The sequence below is a fragment of the Anthonomus grandis genome, chromosome 11, assembly GCF_022605725.1.
Source record: "Anthonomus grandis grandis chromosome 11, icAntGran1.3, whole genome shotgun sequence".
NCBI lineage: Eukaryota > Metazoa > Arthropoda > Insecta > Coleoptera > Curculionidae > Anthonomus > Anthonomus grandis.
The window spans coordinates 7911474-7932702 of NC_065556.1; the positions used below are offsets into that span (position 1 = coordinate 7911474).

Consider the following 21229-nt stretch of genomic DNA (forward strand, 5'->3'; position numbering starts at 1 on the left):
ATTAAGTCAAAGAATATCATAACGATGGTGGAACCAATAGACGTTAGGTAGAAAACATTTAAATGATGTGTTTTGGTAGAGTGGCAAAAATCATTTTATTGTTAGTCTTACATCAACATTTCCAATTTCATATTATTAAGTGTCCAATGTCAGTTACTATTAATAGACTTTTATAGGATCATGATGCTCCAATACTAAAGGCCTTTGAAGCTGTTGGTTTCAACGTAGCTAAATGGATTATTGCAATAGGTGCAATATTTGGACTTTCTGCAAGGTAAATCCAAAATCGTAAATTAACAAAAGATATGTATAATTCACTGAAAAAAAAAATATTTAAATTTTTAGCCTTTTTGGTGCTATATTTCCCCTACCGAGGATAATATATGCTATGGGTTCTGACGGGCTTATATTTAAGTTTTTAGCGAAGATTGATCCAAGATTTCAATCTCCTGTAATCGGAACTATTTTTGCGGGACTTTTGACAGGTAATGTCAGTTATATGAGAAATTAGTTAAAAATTTAAGCTACTTTTTTATAGGCTTAATGTCAGCTATTTTCGATATAGGACAATTAATTAACATGATGTCTATAGGAACTTTGCAGGCATATACGATGGTTGCCGCCAGCGTTTTAATTTTAAGGTAATAAATCTTTTATTTAAAATTAAGGTTTAAGTAGACGAATATTAATTGCTTTGGCAGTTATCTATCTTGTATATTTATAAGATTTACTAATTTTTGTACAAAAATATTGATATCCGGTCTCATTCAACTAATGCAGAAAACAAGAGAAATCTTTTTGCTTAAGGCAACTGCTTTGTTTTAGTTTCAATCTATAATTTTACGCCTATAAATTTATTATTGTTTACATCAGGTTTAGAAATACCTTTATTTAGAATTTTTCAGTTTGGAGTCGATTTTGGCGATTATCATTAACTCAATATTCTGCTTTATTTGTACAGGGTGTTTCAGAACTATGGGATCAAACTTCTGGGGGTTGTTCAGTGCAACAGAAGAATCCATTTGAGTATAGGAACCTATGTCCGGAAATGCGTCACTACGCCACCACGGCCCTAAGACGCGTTAAAATTTATAAAAAACATTAATCACCTAAATAGGATCTGCTCCATTTATTTTTACCTTTTGTACATGATACCATAACAACAATTGTTTAAAATCAACGCTTATCAATGTCAATTCTCAATGTCATGTTTAAGAATTTGATAGCTTACAATTTTTAAACATTTATTGCTAGTGGAAAACTTTACCAATCAAGAATTGGCGTATATGCATTTGGCATACGGAGCAACAAACGACAGCATCCTGGATACAAAAAGTTTATTGCGGTTCATCGGCGGCTCGCTGAGACAGGCATGTTTAAGACCAAGATGCATGATACTGGTGTTGCTCGAACCGTAAGAACGGTCGAATTTGAAGAAGAGTTGCTTCAGCGAGTTGCCGATGAACTATCAAATAGCATGCATGACGTCGCTAAGAATATGAATACGAGTAACGCTTCTATCTGGCGGGTACTACACGAGCTACAACTCCATCCTTACCACTTCCAGAAAGTTCAAGGTATGACTGCAGCCGATTATCATCCTAGAGTTCAATTTTGTCGATTGCTTCTGGATCACATCACCAAATTTTTTACGATATGTTTTGTGGATTGATGAAGCCTCTTTCACAAGAGACGGTATTTTTAATAGTAGGAATAGCCATGTTTGGGACGAAGAAAATCCTTATGCAATTTTTCCAAGAAAACATCAGAATCGTTGGTCTGTCAACGTATGGGCAGGCATTGTTGATGATTATTTAATTGGGCCATACCTTCTACCGGAACAGGACCTATTTATCTGCGTTTCTTGGAGGAAGTTCTCCCAGAACTCCTTGAAAATGTTCCACTAAACGTTAGACAGCAAATGTGGTTTCAGCATGATGGAGCGCCGGCTCACTTTGCTGTACAAGTACGCGAGTATTTGGCTCAGCGGTTTGTTTGTGTTCGGCACCGTTGGATTGCCAGAGGTGGAGCAGTTCCTTGGCCTCCTAGGTCACCCGATTTAACGTCGCTCGATTTTTTCTTGTGGGGACATGTAAAGTCTTTAGTCTACGAAACTCCAGTAGAATCAGAGTTAGACTTAATTGGACGAATAACAGCAGCATTTGAAATCATTAAAAATGAGGATCAAATTTTTAGTGTAGTCCGCCGAAATCATGTGGGGCGTTTAAATCGGTGTATTGAGATTGGAGGACGACATTTTGAACAATTGTGATGGTATCGTATACAAAAGGTAAAAATAAATGCATCAGATCCTATTTAGGTAATTAATATTTTTTCTAAATTTAAACGCGTCTTAGGGCCGTAGTGGCGTAGTGACACATTTGCGGACATGGGTTCCTATACTCAAATGGATTCGACTGTTGCACTGAACAACCCCTAGAAGTTTGATCCCATAGTTCTGAAACACCCTGTATACTAAAGTTGTTCTTAATTTCCTTTGTTTGTTTATGCAAGCATATCTTTTTACTTTGTTGTCACATTTTTATAACACAGTAAATTGTATCTTCTAAACAATTAGTTTCTACTCTCTTTTTACACCACTATTTTTGACTTGTTGCACCTTTGAGAGAGGAAAGTTCTAACTTTGATTCTATTATGCATTTTCAACGATACAAGGGGAACATTAATCTGGAGCAAAGCCGTCTTGTTTTTTGAACAGATTCCTGTCCGGGAAACTCACCCATGTCGAATTTACTAACTCATAGACACGTATACCTAAATAATTAATGACCTTTTGGGTCTTTTTTGTAAATACTGTCGATTTCGAGTACAAAGCCCTTTTAAAAAAGTACCAGAGTGGGAGCAAGTCTTTGAACAATAATAATAATATTATAATTTAAATTGTATTTAAAGCGAACAGAAAAAAGCCCTAAAAAATTTCCGGAGACTAATTGAAAGATTAACATTCATAAATCTTCTAAAAATCTCTCAAGAAGTCTGAAAAATGAAAAAAAACAAATATATTTGTTTTTTCACAGGTTTAACCTCTTTTACGCGAGAAAAGAAATTTTGATTTAGCGAGTATTTTGAAATTGGTTGGTATGGTATTTATTGGTTTTTTTGCCAATCATACCAACAAATAGTTTTAAAAAAAAACTATGCGAAAACTGTTATTTGGCAGTATTTCAGCGTATCTTAATTTTTTAAATCTTGATTATGCCTTATGACTTAAAGGTATGCACTACTACTTACTATTAGAGAAGTATAGTATATTCTTAAATTAAAAATACTATTAAAAACTAACAGTTATTTTGAAACTAACAGAAATATAAACAAGATGTTGTATAATATAATTGTAATCATTGGAAGTTTTTTGTAATTCATGTTATAATGAATTATGTTGTTGAATTTTATTATTTTCAAATGGGAAACGTGTTATTGGTAAAGTGGTATTTCAATGCAAATGACTTTTAGTTCCCATACAGTACTCTTTAATTTTTAATGATTGATTTTTTTGGAAAATACCGAGCTTTAAAATAGCAATAATACGTTTAAATAGATTAAGCCATTCATTAGTTGTTTTGTGACTTGCGATTGGTGCGTTGTTGTAAACCTTTTAAATTTATCAATTATTGTGTACTCAATTGCAGAGGGAATAGAAATGATTCAAAACTTTTTTCTTTTCAAAACGAATCAATAAGGAAAAAAGGTCGCGGAGCTATTTAACTAAGGGCCTCCTATAATTTCGTCAAACAGGTTTCCTTCGTAAGACCCTTCGGAAGACGTTCTTAAGAAATCGAGTCACAAATGAACTTTCCAAAATTCCACTGTATACATTTTTTTCTTGAAAAATTCATGAAAATTTAACTGATAATATATACGTGGATTTATTACAAAAGGCTATCTACTCACCTCTATAATCAATACAAATATCATACATAGATAACGCGAGCCGGATGCCTACAATGAATAGAAACTGATGATTTTTCAACAAATATGTCGTGACTGTGTGAAATGATATGAAGTGATACCGCAAATGTTATGACAATGTATTGAAAATAACATGTATGATGTACATGGACGGAAGTTTAAGCATTCACGTTAGTAGTAAATATATTGTGGTTTATCGTAGACTAATAAAAGTATTTCAAAGCTCCATTTTTACCACCACTCTCGTACCACTTGACTATTAGGTAGTTGAAGGTTTTGCTATGGTTTTTGCATTAAAACTTCCTCAGATTATTCAGTTCTATTTTATAATTTTTGTATTTAAATGCAAAGAAAAAACGTTTACTTCATTTTTATATCCTCCATTAAGTATATTATATCACGTTTATATGTAAGGTCACATGATTCCATGTTATTGATAGCCGAATGTTGCTATAGAGAATCGCATGAAAACTTAGCGGATGTGATATAGGCTCCTTTTTTTAAGTTTTACTGTAACCTTTTTCATGAACTCTAATCTGCCAAGACCCAATCTTAATTTAAATTTATTTTAGGCTGATTTCAAATGATTTTTCAAAGAGTTTTTGCGTTTTTGACACCAGTGAAATTGTGTAAAATTAATGATTGAAGATATTCAAAAGAGAGAGGCCAGACATAAATAAATCTGCACTCTCAAGTCACCTAGTCACCACGTGTCTCTTTACATAGGGTCGAACTCTAATTTTACAACTTTTAAATAATTCAATAAACGACCTTATAAAAATTAACGACTACAAAACATCATTTATTGAATCTTTGTGAATCCACTGTAGTTTTTACTTTTTTTAATAACTAAAAATTTGGTAATTAACACATAGGTAGGGTTTTTATGAGTTAAGGCTTTATTTAAGTTAAGGATTTATTTATATTTAAAAAACTAAGGGTTCACTAATGTCAGATACGATTTATGTAGATATTTTAAAGCTTTAACGTATTTTAAATAATTGCTCTGGCGTCTGTTTCTGGAGGTTTTTCATAGTTAATAGTAGCTAAAGAAAATCACACACAAGAATAAATATTTTCCTTTCCAATTATACACCAGTGAATTTTCTCTATCCGATGTTTAATCCGCCTAATCTGTAAGATAGAGTGAGAATATTTTTGAAACAGTCCTGTAAGAATAAGTAGAATTGCCTTATCTTACACTAGTGTCATCACTGCCAAGCACGAACGTAATTTAAGTTTTCTCTAGTATATTGCTAATTATTACTATTAATTTCGTGCTACGAAAGGCAACACTAAAAGGAACTGTTAACACAGTACACTGTAAATCTCAATATACCTTCTAACATATATGGTGGGAGGAAATTATAGTGACTTACTTTAAAAAAAAAAAAACAATTTTTCTGTGTTATGCTCAGCTGAGCAACCTATCAGTCTCAGTAACTGCCACGAACCAATAACTTGCAACATTAATTACACTTATTAACTGCAATGCCGAAGCTATTGACGAATGCGAAAAGAAAATAGCTGTATTTGAGGCGAATTACTATTATATGCAAAATAAACTTGACTAAATGCAGTTCACACTGACAAGGATGAGATGGATATCAAAAATATCTGTTGCGAAATACTTGAACAAGCAAGGAGAAAACAAAACATAATGCAACATAACAATGACAAAGTTACGCCATCTTCTATTTCACGTCTGGGTAAAAGGGCCAAAAACCCCAGACAAATAAAATTAGTTTTGCCGTCATCGGATGTAGCATAGGTAGACTTTCTGGTGGTATCAACCTTTTTATTAGAAAGACCATTAGGTTTAACATTTTAGATAAGATCTCTTGGTGGATTGTTGCAAAATTTGAAACAACTAATGCTACATTTGTTGCTTGTTTTGTATACATTATATATATTTTTAGAATAGTTTGAGCTGTTCCTCGAGGAGTCATCTCGTATGATGCTGATTGTTCGTAGCTTATAATGGGAGATTTTAATTGTAGAATAGGCAACTTGATTTCTATAGAATAGCTAAACAGAGCAGGTTTGATGGCCTCTGGATGCAGCACGAACGTGAAGATTAATTCCAAAGGAATTAAGCATGTTAATTGTATGTTCGGTCATGGTTTCCTTGCGCAATGTAATCAAATAGTTGTAGTTTGCCACATACACATCTGACTTTAAAGGTTGCAATGATTACTTAATAGGCTATCACTTCCCTATATGTATGAAAATCAAAACTAGAGATATTGTTTTCACGAAGTCCGAAAATGGCATGCAGATTCCATCAGCCCCGAGTACTATATTTCAATCTGGTTTTGGGCTAAACAAATTTGCCAGGTAGCACTGCAAATCTTGGTAAGGTATTTTTTCTCAGTTTATTTTTGATTTTTTTATCGCTACGGAATCTTGTTTATAAGAACGTTTTGTCATTCGTATAGGAACAATGAAGAAATTGAGAAAGTGAAATTTTGCAAAATTTCGTCCGTAACGTAATTCATCTTAATTTATTCATGAGTCATATTGTAATTTTTTAGTTTTTTTTAATTAACGAATATTGAAGTGAAACTTTTCACGTAGTTTTCTGTTGTAGTCTTCGTTACTATCAACACCAAAATAAGTATTTATTTGTAGATGTCGCCACCAGCAATACTTTTTCTTAAACGCATATTTCCTTTGGATGCCTTACTTTTTCCAATCAAAGAATAAGAATCATTTATGACTAATGATACCTAACCAACCCTCTTTATTATAGTTAATTACTAATTATATACAATTTACTACATTTATTTGCCGCTGTCAGTTAAATAACATCTAATGCGAACGATATTTAAACCGCTAATATCACAAGATCGTCTTATTCCTTAAAATTAGATTCGTGACACGGTTGTCTTAAAAAAGTACTTTTTGCATTGATATTATTGTAATACAAAGCTAATTTGTTTCCCGAAAAGATATCGCTTTTTTTTAAATTTAAGTCAATTACTAAAAATAACTGTAAACGTATGAATTAAAAATGTCATTAGTGGACTGTATTGACTTGATGACACCAGTAAATATTTAAATATCATTCAACCACGCTACTCAATAATATTGGGAACTTAACATCTGCTTGCTCCTTCGGAAATCCTCATAGTTAAAGAATTCTACTAGACTTAACACCACACGTACATTACTTTGTATTCATTTTCGACTAATCTATATTGTTTATAGAATTATAGAATTTTTAGTATAGTTTATAGAATTACTGTGGCTTTTTTGGTTCATACGCGCTCGGACAGGAGATTTGTGGTTCTTTTACCCGTGCAAGTTTAATAATTTAATTGGAAATAAAAATAATGAGTTTACAATAACATATAAAATATCTCTCTGCTTCTTGGGGTTTCTTATATTTTGTCTCGTTAGCTTAAGAAATAAATTTTTCTGTGATTCTGCATGTTTTATAATTTTTTTAAATATCTATCTAAATTTGTTATAATTTTTTTATCCTAAACTAAGCAATATACAAAAAAAGTTCATGATGTAAAATAGTTGTCTTTTTAGTTCTATTATTAGAAACGAGAATAAAAAACTTAAGACTTTTAGTTCTAGATAACTCGAGAAGGGCTAGTTCTATTGATTTTGACTAATAGAATCTTTATTTTATACAAATATTTGAAAAATATATATAAGTATAGTAAAATTTTATTATAATATATTTTTGCCAATTTTATCATAAGGGCGACTATAAAATAATCCTATGTAAAAAATTAAACCTTTTCAGATCTGGAGAGAAACATAATAGAGATGAAAAAAAAGCATTAAAATATGAGGAGAAAAACAAAGCTAACAGTATGCCTGAAAAAAAACCTTCTCTTTTTGGGACCTCTTGTAGACAAGTCCTTAAAAAGATCGCTGTGCAGGTTCGATGCTTTATCCCAAAGATTTAGCTTGGCAATCGCTAGAACAGTCTATTATATCATATATATGTTGTGCGACTCAATTTGGCTTGCGTTTTTTTAAACTATAAAAGAGACCTGTTCGTTCTTTATTAGGACTAAGTAGTAGGACACTTAGGAACGAGGAGCATAATCTTTATGCTAGAGTTAATCAAATTTTCTATAATGTGCAATTCAAAAAATGCACAATCATCTGTCATTCGAAATCAACTCCATATCATCTTGTTCCGCACTTCGCAACTCGTTGCAATCAAACTTCCTGGAGAAATCATTATATACACTAAAATATTTTTGTATTATTAGTACTGAACGTTATAAATATTATCTTTATTTAAATTTTAGATTTTTATGCATTTCTATTGCGACTATACACCACAATATATTTTGTCGGCGTGCAATTCTCAAAAAGTTCTCAAAAAACCAGTTTGCTTTCAGAACGAATGCTTGTACTGAGAATGCAGTTTGTCGGGTAAAAGAGGCCATTGTAGGTAACTTGGTAGTAACTTGTTGTGAGGGTCTTGGGGATATTTTTGGATTTGGCCAAGGCCCTTTGACACTGTGGCGCATCATATTCTACTAGAGAGGCTGGACAAAATGGGAATTAGGGAAATTGCAAATAACCTCATAAAGTCATTCTTATTTCTTCTAGTCATCTTTATTCTTATTCTACACAAATGGTTAAAGTTAAAAAATTTTTATTCAGTATTTGTTGACTATAGTGTGTCTGTCACAGGGTACTGTGCTTAGTCCCTTTGTTTTTAATATTTATATTGATGGCATACTTTCGATTTTGGTGAGGTATACTGTTTTGCTGACGATACTTTAGTTTTGGTTGTAGGGGAAACGTGGAAGACAACCTGATATGGGTGTTTGTGATTGTGGGGAGGTGAAAAGAGGGAGTATATAAAATATTTGGGTATCTATATAGATGAATGTTTGAAATGAACCAAACATTTGGAGTATGTCACTACAAAAATAAGAAAAGTCATATATACATTTTATGAATTACACAACATTTTGGCTTTGAATCTACCAAAAACAATTTACTTTTCTCTTGTAGAGTCTCTCATCAATTATGAGATAATTGTTTGGGGTAGAACCTGCAAGAATGTCTTAAATACTATAGACGTTGCTCAAAAATATATAATAAAAATAATTATGTTTAAAACAAAAAGATATCCAAGTCAATTATTATTCCAAGAAAGTAATAATGTAATATTATAAAAATGTAATAACGCATAAATGCTGTACAAGGCATGCTGCAAGTCAAAATCTTTCTTTGACATCTTTCTTTGACATCTGTAAAGCATGTTGCTGCAAAAAGGCATGTTAGCTTTATAGGTCCTAAGATATGCAATGCCTTATCCAGTGATCTGAAAGGTAAATGATTTCACCAAAAAAGGACCAAAGTGAATTACTGGATTGCCCATATAAGCCCTTTGGACTTTTAATTCTTATTTTTTTCTGTAATGAATTTATATTATATCTTAGTATTTAAGTTGTGGTACGAATGTATTGTTATTGAGTTTTTTTGGTTTTTTTTTTGTTAATTTTATGATAAAATAGTTAGTACAAACACAGATCCTTGATCCATATTGTTGGCATAATATGTTTAGTATTAGATAAACATTTGTAAGTTCCTTGTAATGTTATTGCTGTTAATGTGTACCTGTATCTAAATAAATAAATGAATATAATATAAATAAATAAATAAATATAAATAAAATATTATATAGAACGACATACATGGTTAATGTGAATCTTGTAAAATTATTCAAATAAAAGGAGGAATTTTAATCCTAAATTTAGGTGAAAAATTATATTTGAAATAATTCTAAGGTGCTGCTATCAAAAGATGTCCGGGTAGGTTCCTGTATGGCATAAAAACTATAATCAGTGATAAAAAGGATAACAAAATCCATATCTCTTCTAGTATTCTAAACACATTTATCTAAATTAACTAAACACTTCATCTAAATTATTATCTTCATCTTCATTAATTGTTGCACCATTTTGTGAGTAAACAAAAATTTAGATGTTTTAAGGTTAACACACTGTTCAATAAAGTTCATGACTGACCCAATAAATAAATAAATAAAATATAGATAAATAAAAAATTAAAATAAATATAAATTAACATTTATTTAAGATTAAATTTTAAATGTTATTGGTGCTTTTTTGTGGTTTTGCATTGTTACTGTTAGCTGCCGCATTGTTACTGTTTTGCTTTCTAACCTTGTGTTGTTCTTAGATATAAAGACGAGCCTAAAAAGCTTTATATTCCGATCAGGGCCTCAACTGACACAGAAAGTGTTAGCAGTGAGAGTAGCATTGATGAAAAGTGAGTATATTTAAATATTTTAGGTTCATAAAATTCATCTATATAAATATGGATTTCTTTAACAAGAAGCCCCAATCTTTATAATTTATATAATATATATATATATATATATATATAGGTTATATATATATACTTAGAATATATATATATATATTCTAAGTTCCCCAACCCATATTTCAACTTAAGTTTGTTAACACATTATTATTTTTAATGTGTTAAATTGTGTTAAACACTGCTTGAAATACAAATGTCCATACATCCAGCTCATTGTGCACATCAGTGAGTAAAAGAAATATTAAAAACTAAATCAAAATTTAAACGAACATTTTCGACTTTGCTGAGTTTAATTTTAAAAGAGAAATTGAGCTGGGCGAAAAGTAATTTTAATTTAAAAATTTAAACTTAATATTAATAATACGTTTATTTCCAAAATTACAAAATTTAAACACAAAGCTGCTCTATTTAGAAGCTTGTTTGTACTTTTTCTTTAGGGATATATATATTTGTTTTTTTTGTCCAAGAAAATATTCCATTAATGGTTTTTCAATATATCACTCATAATTTATTTGTATCTGTCCATATTTAATTATTCTTATTGCCAGTTTTAAAACAACATTAAAAATACGGATAACCACATCATGTACAACACATACAATAAGAAAAGACAAAATTATTTAAATTCAAAGACTCACAGTAGCAGATAGGAATTAACAAAATAACATGGGAATTATCAAACGTTTAATAAAAGTTATCGCTCTCTTATTACAAAAATAATAAGAACAAGCTACAAGTTATTCACCAAACGCTGAAATACAGGTGCATCTGTCTGTTCAATCCATTGCCCTCCATAAACTTGAAACGTTGCTGTAGTCATTTTTTCCTGTGTGGGTCTTGGTGTAATATTATAAAGTTTCGGGCCTAATATTGCAAGTGACGCTGACCAATACTTTTTTTGTTCCTACTGACTCGCGCGTTTTGATTAAGCCTTGTGGGGTATTTCTTGTGGGGTATGTGTGTATAAAGTTTCAAGAATAATTTTTTTGCTATATATATTCATATTTAAATTGAAACAGTAAAGTTTCTTTATGTCTATTATTTTTGTTTCCTTATAAAATAAATTGGTTGGAAATAGTCGATTTCTTCAATCTTATAAAATTATAAAAAAGAAAGAAAGCATTTTTTACGGACGGTGACACGATTTTTAAAGTTCTTTTTTTATTTGATAATAATATTTTCTTATGATCCTCATCGATTAAACTAGCCACGCCACGCGAAACCAGTATTTTAATATGGTCTAATCGCTCCTAATTGGTTGTTATTGTAACGATATTAGCCACTGCGAATATATCTTATCTTACAGTCGCTTAGACTCGAAGGTGCGACAAGGATGAAGCGAGAAACAGGCACATCTTGCAACACCTCTGGACACACATAAATAGCTGACAAATGTTCCAGAACAGTTTGTTTGTTGAGTGTCTTAATTTACACCTTAATGAACAGTAAAAACGCTATATTACTTGGTAAACATGCTTAGTAGTCCATGTGGCTCGTGGTTACTCAATTTTAACAGAAGAAAATAAAGTTATAATAAATTATTGTAATTAACAAAAACCAAATTGCATTCTTTATTATAAAGCAAAACAAAAAGTAAAATTTGTATAATAACTAAAAAAAATTTGTACTATATTTATACTAATCATTAATGATAATATTTTTAATTTAACTTTTTAAATCGAAATTTTTTCGTAAAGTATTAAAATTTAAAGAGATTTCAGTGGGTTTTTTTTTAATTAATAATAAATTGATATCCAGCAACAAAAATCGCCAACGCAGTACAGTCGTTTGCTAGTAACCTAGTTATAATCCGCGCCCGCTGTTATTTAATCTATATAATGCCCGTATCTTCTGAAATTGTCAATGAATTTTGAGAATTTCTTGTTCATACATTAACAATCAATAAGTAAATCGATTTACGGTAGTTACAAGCCTCTACAAACTAAGGTTTTTTTGTGAAAACTAATGAAAAAGTCAAATGTTAAAGAAATGAAAAAGACTCCCAAAGGATTTGGATAAAAACTTTTCCTTTGGGAGTTATAGTCATTTCTAAACATTAACAAATTATAAATTTTTTACCAGAAAACTTTCGTTTATAGGGAGCGGTTTGCAATCATCTCAAATCGGTTAAGATATTAATTATATATTATAGAATAGGTTTTATTCAAATTCTATGGGAGTTTTGGGAGTTAGATTATTTTTCCTTTCCTTAACATTTGACTTTTTATTTAACTAATTTTTTCAAAAAAACCCTATTTTGTAGAGGTTTGTAACCAACGTAAATCGATTTAGTTATTGATTGGTAATATCTTAAAATTTTTTATGAATTTTCGGAGACAGAGGCATTATATAAATTAAATAAAAGCGGGCGCGGATTATAAATAGATTGGTGACAAACGTCATATCCTGCATTCTAGATTAGGTTGCTGGATATTGATAGCTTCACACACCTGCAAAAATATTTATTAAAATAACACAAAGTAGCAATAATGCAAGGTCAATTTTTTAGCTGTTATAAAATACAACACATTAAAAAATGATCAGTGGACTAAGAAAAATATATAGTGGATTATGAGAAATTGGAAAATTCATTTGACATCATGGCCTGAGAGATGGTGAACTCAAACACCTCGCCTATGGTTTGCAGCTAGTCTTATTCTAGGCATTCAATGTTCTAAGCCTGACGAGGCCATTGGCTGAGGGATAGCAGGCGGAAAGATTCTTATATGTGCTGGAAAGAGTATTCTTGTGAGCGTAACGAATGCCAATTATTATCCTGTGTTATGAAGGCAGGGCACGGAATTAGGATATCGCTTTGAAGTTTTAGCAGTACTGTGACCGAAAACCATTCGAAAGAATTAAAAGAGCTGGTATCGTCTTCAGGTACCAATCTTAAGGCTAGACCAAAGAAAGAGGATGAGGAATTTAGTCCATAAATATCGAGATGTTTTGATATTGTGAAGTAAGAGTGGACCAACATAATCCAAATGCTCATTCCATTTGGTAGACCGTTAGAAGACTATAACTGACCAAAAGAGAAGAAGAATGACCAAGGAAAGCATAATTTAAAGATCTAGCAGCCTATGGCTTTTACTCGTGGTACTGGTAAAGAAGAAAGACGGCTCTACCAGATTTTGCCCAGCTTACCGGCAGTTCGTAAATACGTAATAATACTGTGAGCTACGCAACTTCTTGGGATTATTCAACTACCATCGCTATGTGGTGGGATTTACCAACATCTCGCAACTATTGACCAGACTGAAAATTTCAATGATCTGAAGATCGTCAGGAAGCTTTCGATTACCTAAAAGAGCCTCTGGCAAACGTATCTATTTATTTATTTATTTATTCAAAGCTTTAAGATATACAACATGCATATAGATTGCATCACACATTAAAAAAATAAAAATTAGCAAAAACAAAAGTCTTAACGTAGCTAACACTAAAGATAATATAATAAAATAGTAATTAAAAAAAAACTACAAGACACAATATGTTCAACAAAACTTAAAACGTAACAAAATTATAATGAAAAATATTAAATTAATCACTATGTGAATACAGAACATTCCCAAGAATTAATTTCCTTTTTGTATGAATTAAATTGCTAAGATGTTTGATGTTAGGTGGGAGTGCATGGTAAACTTTAAAACACGTTATTTCGTGCTTTTTAGCGAATAGAAGTAGCTTAAAATAATAAAGTGAGTAAATTGACATGATATTGTACTTTAGAAATAATGGAGCAGCATGAGCTCTCCACTCTGCATCATCCACTATGCGTAGCATAGCATTTGCTCCTGCAGCAAAAAAGTCTGCCAATCTCAAACGATGAGCCCCATACAATAATCCCATAGGAAAGCAGAATATATAATTATACAACCTAAACAAATTGCCGCCTATCCGTTACATAAACTTAAAAAGTCCTTGTTAACAAGATCAAAGGCCTTACTTAAGTCATAATAAACTCCAGCAACAAAACGATTCATATCAAGTTCAAATATGTGGTTTATGTTTTTAAACGAAGCAGTCTCTGGATTTTTCTTTCAAAAAACCATGCTGACATGTTAATAACTAAACATAAATTATATTTTATAAGGTAATGTATTACGAGGGAAAACATATGTTTTCCCAATACTATTGAAAACAGGACGATAATTATTTGGATCTTTTTTCTTTCCTTTTTTGTAAATTGAAATAACTTTGGCACATTTTAAGAGATATGGAAATTTTCCCTGTTCAAACGATTTATTTATAACATTTTGCAATGGAGTAGAAATAATATCTGCCACATGCCTCAAAATAAAAAGTAATTTCATCTGCACATCAGATTTTCTTCTGTTAAAAATGTTGCAAATGATCTGAGGGTTTTGTATCATATCACCTTCAACACATAAGGGATGTAAATTGTCCTTGGTGGTCGATTCATGAATGTTAACACTTATTAATTTCCAAATTTCCCTAGTAATATTTTTTGAATTTTCAATGTATTTATTGGTAAAATCGCGCTTTGATGTTTTTATTAACATTTTATAATTTTTATTAAAATCGTTATACTTATTTTTCATGTTAGGGTCTTTACTAACTTGATACAGCCAATGTAGATTTTTTAGTTCTTTAGGCATGCTAATTATCTCAGATATAATCCAACTCTTTATGCTTTTTCCTTTTAGCTTTATTTTTTCAGGAAAAGAATGATAAAAGGTATTCTAGAAAATGTTAACAAATGCTGAAAATTGTTCATCGACATCAGTGCTATAGTATATATAGCTAATAAAAGTTTGTGAAGATAGATAATTATGAAATGCGGCTGATTAATTTTTCTTTAAGGCTTTTGCCAACTTTACCTACGTTAAGTTTTGATGATAAGGCTAGGTGATCGGAAACCCCAGTGGTTATTCGGGTCGAAATATTATAGTGGCTATGATTGGTAAAGATATAATCAATTTCGGTTTGAGACTCGGGCCGCGTGATTGAGTAGAGTAATTGGTAGAGTATAAACCAAAACTACTAAAAGTTTCTACTAATGTTTTTTGATAGCTTTCTGTCCGGAAGTCTATATTAAAATTGCCTGAGATATATAAGTAATCAACTCTTTTTGCCGCCTCTAACATAATGGCGTTAAAGTGGTCAAAAAATTAATTTATGCTATTGTAAAAATTGTCTGGTGCCCTATATACTATCTAAAATAAAGCTCTTTTACCATCTATTTGAAATTGAGAACATGCATGTTCCACAATTTGTTCAGTATTATCCACACTAAAAACAATGAACTTGTTTGCCATTCCTTTAAAGCAATTGTTGCCATTCTTCCTCCCCGAATATATATTCGGTAATAGCTGCTTACAAGATTGTACTTCTCAATGTTGTAATAATTTAATTCATGTTCATTTAGCCAATGTCCACAAATACCCACCAAACAAGGTTTCAGTTGCGACAAAAAAATAGACAAATTATTTCAGAAACGTAGTTCTAGGGTGTCTTGGCCTGGGGAATTCGTTTGTTCGAATAAACTGAAAGTCTTTAATTTCTAGTCCCTCTGGCCCTAAGTCTGAGTTTATTAAAGAGTCTTTTTTTGAGGTTTCAATGCCCAATCTAAATGAGCTTTTTGAACTTTTGTTATTTAATTGAATACATTTGTGACTTAAGTTTCGCCAGTTCTACTCAATAAACTTCGATGAGGAAGGTACACCAACATTACCTTCAATCTTGCTCATGTACAACCAGTGTTGCTCATTTAAATCTTCGATCCATAAAAACCGGTTTCGATGAATTTCTAAATTATGCCAGTGAATATGGCTTTGATGTTTTGGGAGTTACAGAAACTTGGCTTACACCAGATGATGACAGCTTGATTTTTAACATACCTAATTATAATTTTATAAGGAAAGATCGGAATGGGCGGGGCGGCGGGGTTGGTATTTATACAAAGAAAGGAATTAAGTTCTCTTTAGTAGAATTTTCCCATATAACTGATGAGTTTGAGTATTTCAGTATAAAGTTTATTGCAAATAAAAGAAATATTTTATTAGTAAATATGTATACGCCTATCTCTTCTAGCATGCCTACATTCCTTGAACTTGTTGAAGAAATTTTTACTATATCTGTTCCATGCTATGATAGTATAATTTTTATGGGGGACTTAAATATAGATTTACTGAGACCAACTGTAGCAACTCAAAACTTTAAGTATCTTTTGGTGTGTGGGTTCGAAGTGTTGTGTCGAAGTGTTCGATCTTCGCCAACTGATTAATAACCCTACTAGAATCAACAATCGGTCTAATACCCTTATTGACGTTATTGTAGCTAGCAGTTACATCGAGTGTATTAGCTCTCAATCTACCTCTATATCGGAGTCCATATCTGATCATAATTTAGTTCAAGCGATTTTAAATTTACCAAAATCTAAATTATGTAAAAAGGTTGTTAGGTCCAGGGACTACAATAGTATTAACATGACTTCATTTGGGGAGGAGGCCCGGCCCAGCAGGTACAGTGGCATAATATTTGTTATATTATGCCACTGTACATTGATCTGACATTGATCAAAAAGTCTCATTACTTACCAATAATATTTCCTATTTAATAAATAAATACGCTCCGTTTAAAACAAGACTATACGGGGTGTTTTTTATATATTTCGACAAAATTCAGGAACGTGTCCTTTGGACAAAACTTCGCAGAAAAGTTCCTATAAACATAGGTCCTAAGCCTTTTAGATTTTGAGCTACAGGGTGATAAAGTTTTAACAAAAAAATGATTTTTTTTCGATAACTTAAATACCCCTGTAGATATTTGTCCAAAGATTGGTATGCAGGGTCTGTGTATCCAGAGCCATTTACCAACATACTTTTAACATTTTTATGTTCTCCAGTGGCGTGTGTGCGGGTTTTCCGCTGAATACTTTACTAAAGAAAAATGGTGCGCCACTGGTTTTTCTTGTATTAAAAAATATTTTTAAATTCCCCGTTTTATTTGCAACATTTTTGATCCCTTGGACTTTGACCGTTAGATGCACGGTTTTCGTACAAAAAATTAAAAATCATGGACATGTTGCTCAGATTTGATTAGACTTTCTTTATTCTAGTAATTATTAGTTTTTTTTTAGTTTATTGCAATTTTAATAATAAATAATAAAATTTTTATTAATTAATTTAGTACAAAAGCCAGCCCAATTTAATAAAATTGTAATTGAGGATTTAACATTTTTGCTTCTTAATTTAATTAAAATAAACACAAGATTATTCTTACGTAATATAGCACATTTTCTTTCTTTTTTCTTTAAATCTTAATTTAAATAAATCTTCTTTCTTTAATTTAAAATACAAGTTTTTAAGTGATAAAAAAATAATTTGATTTTTTATTATTTATTTAAGTAATATTATTATTTTTACAAAAGGTTGTTCAAAGTGTGCTCCTCCAACATCAATACAAGCATCTAATCGACGTCGCATTGATTGGCGGACACGTTAAAAAATTCCTGGTGTCTGCCGAATTATGTCACAAGACGTTATAATGCGATTACGCAATTCCTCCACATTATCAATTGGATTTCTATAAACCAGTGATTTAAGGTGGCCCCACAAAAAAAAATGCAGCGGATTTAACTAGGGAGACCGTGGGGGCCAAGGGTGAATACTTCCCCGACCTATCCAATGATTTGGATACGTAATATCCAAATACTGCCGAGCCACTAAAAATGGGCTGGAGCACCGTCATGTAAAAAAAACATTTGCTGTCTCAACTGAATGGGGACATCTTCTAGCATCGCTGGTAATTCATTTTCAAGAAATTCTTGATACACTTGTCCAGTCAACCTTGCTGGTAAAAAAAAATGGACCGATGAGAAAGTTTTCAATAATGCCGACCCATACATTAAGTGAAAACTGGTGCTGATGACGGCTTTCTGCCACAGCATGTGGGTTCTTATAATGCCATATGTGGTTATTGTGGAAGTTCACAATTGCGTCCCTGGAGAAATTAGCCTCATCGGTGAAAAGTATTTTTCTTATAAACGGTGCATCTTGCCTTATGCGTTCTTGCATCCAACGACACAAAAACGTTCTTTTCGGAAAATCGCCTGGCAAAAGTGCCTGCACCCGCTGAATATGATACGGGTATAAAAGGTTTCTTTTAAGAATATTCCAAGTTACTAATGTGTACCGTCTGAGCAATTTTCCTAGTGCTTGTGGTGGGATCTTCCTCGAATCCATTGAGCACCTGTTCTTCAATTTGAGGAGTAACTGTTCGGGGACGTCCGTTTTCAGCGGTGAGTTTTTTAAAGCTGCCGGTTTCACTTAGATATTGGTGTAAACGCGTAAACATGGAGTGATGTGGAATAACACGATTCGGGTAACGTTCAGCATAAATACGCAAGGCTTCTCGTGCGTTTCCGTTAGCCAGTCCATAAATGAAATGCATATCGCACATTTCATTATTTATGTAATTGTTAACCATTTTTATAACAAATTAATCTTGTCAACTGGCGAACAGTGACTATGATTTAAAATTTAAAATATCACAAAATCTTACAAATATCAACTTTATCGTGGGCAGAGGAAGAATGTGGTAAAAAGATTAAACTCGTAAACAAGAATGTGATTATCGTTGCGGTGGCGTTGTCCGCAGTTAAGTTAAAAAAATTATGTTCACAGGCTACTTCGCGATTTTGGAAGCGTGAAATATTAACACGTTACTCATATGTCACTTTTGTCACTCATGTTAAAAATGTTAAATAAAGTGACATATTATGAACTACAATAAAATTTTAAATAAAATTTAAAAAAAAACTTACTTTTTATAACGATCATAGAAAAAATAAATTTTAGCGATCAGTCAAAGTAGAAAAATGTTTTTTAATTTTTTGTGCGAAAACCGTGCATCTAACGGACAAAGTCCAAGGGATCAAAAATGTTGCAAATAAAACGGGGAATTTAATTTAAAAATATTTTTTAATACAAGAAAAACCAGTGGCGTACCATTTTTATTTATAAAAGTATTCAGCGGAAAACCCGCACACATGCCACTGGAGAACATAAAAATGTTAAAAGTATGTTGGTAAATGGCTCTGGATACACAGACCCTGCATACCAATCTTTGGACAAATATCTACAGGGGTATTTAAGTTATCGATTAAAAATCATTTTTTTGTTTACTTTACCACCCTGTAGCTCAAAATCTAAAAGGTTTAGGATTATATGTTTTCCTATGTTTATAGGAACTTTTTTGCGAATTTTTGTCCAAAGAACACGTTTCTGAATTTTGTCGCAATATATAAAAAACACCCTGTATAAGCATAGACCATTTACGGTGTGGATAACGAGTAATACAAAATATCTAATTAAATTAAAAGACAAAGCTCGCAAAAAATATACTCGTCAAAAAACTCTCATGGATTTGACATATTACAGGCAAATAAAGAATTATACTAAACACGCATCTTAACCGGCTCCAGTTTAACCGGCAGTAAACCACAACTTTCTAATTTTTTATGGATCCCTGTTTTTTTTCTTTCGCTACTCGCAGCGCATTAAAATTCTCTTTTTAGCGACATTTCACAAGTGACAGTTAAAATGCGTGACATGCGTGTATTTAATTACTTTTATTTTTATTCTGCCTCTGTTTTTAAAATTCTATGGCTTTTACTGAGAAAACATATACGCTTTAGTAATATTTTGAAATTATCATACATGAATTATTTTGCAAATAACCATAAATGTACTTTTCAGATATAATGATAATGGAATAACACAAAACTTTGATGGCCTAACAAATGATGAACAAGAGCTTCTATCTAGTACCCCGACTCCAGGTTTTTCTAACTATTTAAAGCAAATTTTTAATTGTCGAAATAGTGAACCGAACAGAGTGTCAGAAAGTATTGTTGCTTCTGAAGTATTTATTTATTGTAAGTAAAAATGTATGATTAAAGCGAAATTTTAATTTGTAAATTTAATTATAACAATGTTATACTATTTATTTCAGTTTGTTAATTTTTAATGAAAAGTTATTTTTTTAAATCACTATTTTTTTTTCAACGGAGAGCAAGCAGTTCAGCCTTCTAACATTTTTATTTGTCGTGTTAAATTAAACTTGGTCGGAGAACATCTAACAAATAATGTAATATATCATAAATGGGAAACGAGGTAGACTTGATTCTCATTTAACTGGAAATGTATAGGGAGGAACAACTCGCCATAAACCTAATATGACTTATAATAATATTAGTCTAAGTTAGTAATAATTTTGTTTTTAGGTATTTTCTGCATAGGAATTAGTCTATGTATAATATATTTAAATGGTCACATCCTAAACGGAGAACTTTGGGCTGTACTAATTACGTGTGTCCTAGTATTTTTGACAGTGTTGCTGCTTGTTTCTTTGGCAACACAACCGAAGTCAAGACGCGATTTGTCATTTAAGGTTAGTAATTAAAAAAAAATAAAAATATCGACTTGCAAATAGTTGGGTCGATTTGCGAGTTGAGGCAGAGAAAAACAAACCACCGAGAAGCGACAAAACCCGCATTTACCGTTGATTTTCTGGGATCCAATTTTGGTGCCCTTGAGCGGGCTTAAATGACTAGCGCTACATATAAAGTAACGGAGAAAAATCGTTTTGGCAATTTAATAGTTCCGTACATGGAGAGAAATACGACAATTAATAGATTAAAAATTTTATTGGGAATTTGAAATGAAAACTATTACATTATTTTACTGTTGGTATAGTGAAGTTACCTAAACTATACCGGGTGACACAGGAAAAAGGGAACACGCAACAACTTTTTTATTTTTCAAGATTAATTAATTAATTATTCTTTTTTATTTTTTAAGTTTGTTTTTCTCTGATATTACCGGACTAACCGACAGCTGGCAGGGGACCGGCAATAAGACAGGTATACCAAATAAGCTCGCACATGCGTAAGAAAAATCGGTCCCGGCTTTGTCCCTTCTCGGTGGTTTGTTTTTCTCTG

At 31.6% G+C, this 21229-nt stretch overlaps 1 protein-coding gene across 4 annotated transcripts in view; it reads left to right on the forward strand.

Annotated features, from left to right (window-relative positions):
* The window catches only part of LOC126741996 (high affinity cationic amino acid transporter 1), a 50959-nt gene that overhangs the window by 18585 nt on the left and 11145 nt on the right, over positions 1-21229 (forward strand). For 3 of the 4 annotated variants that reach the window (XM_050448517.1, XM_050448520.1, XM_050448518.1), the window contains exons 8-13: positions 177-274; positions 346-485; positions 539-641; positions 10117-10206; positions 19986-20164; positions 20513-20679. In XM_050448517.1, coding sequence (XP_050304474.1) covers positions 177-274; positions 346-485; positions 539-641; positions 10117-10206; positions 19986-20164; positions 20513-20679 — 777 coding nt within the window. The remainder of the gene's footprint in view (positions 1-176; positions 275-345; positions 486-538; positions 642-10116; positions 10207-19985; positions 20165-20512; positions 20680-21229) is intronic. The other variant, XM_050448519.1, reaches the window with a different exon arrangement.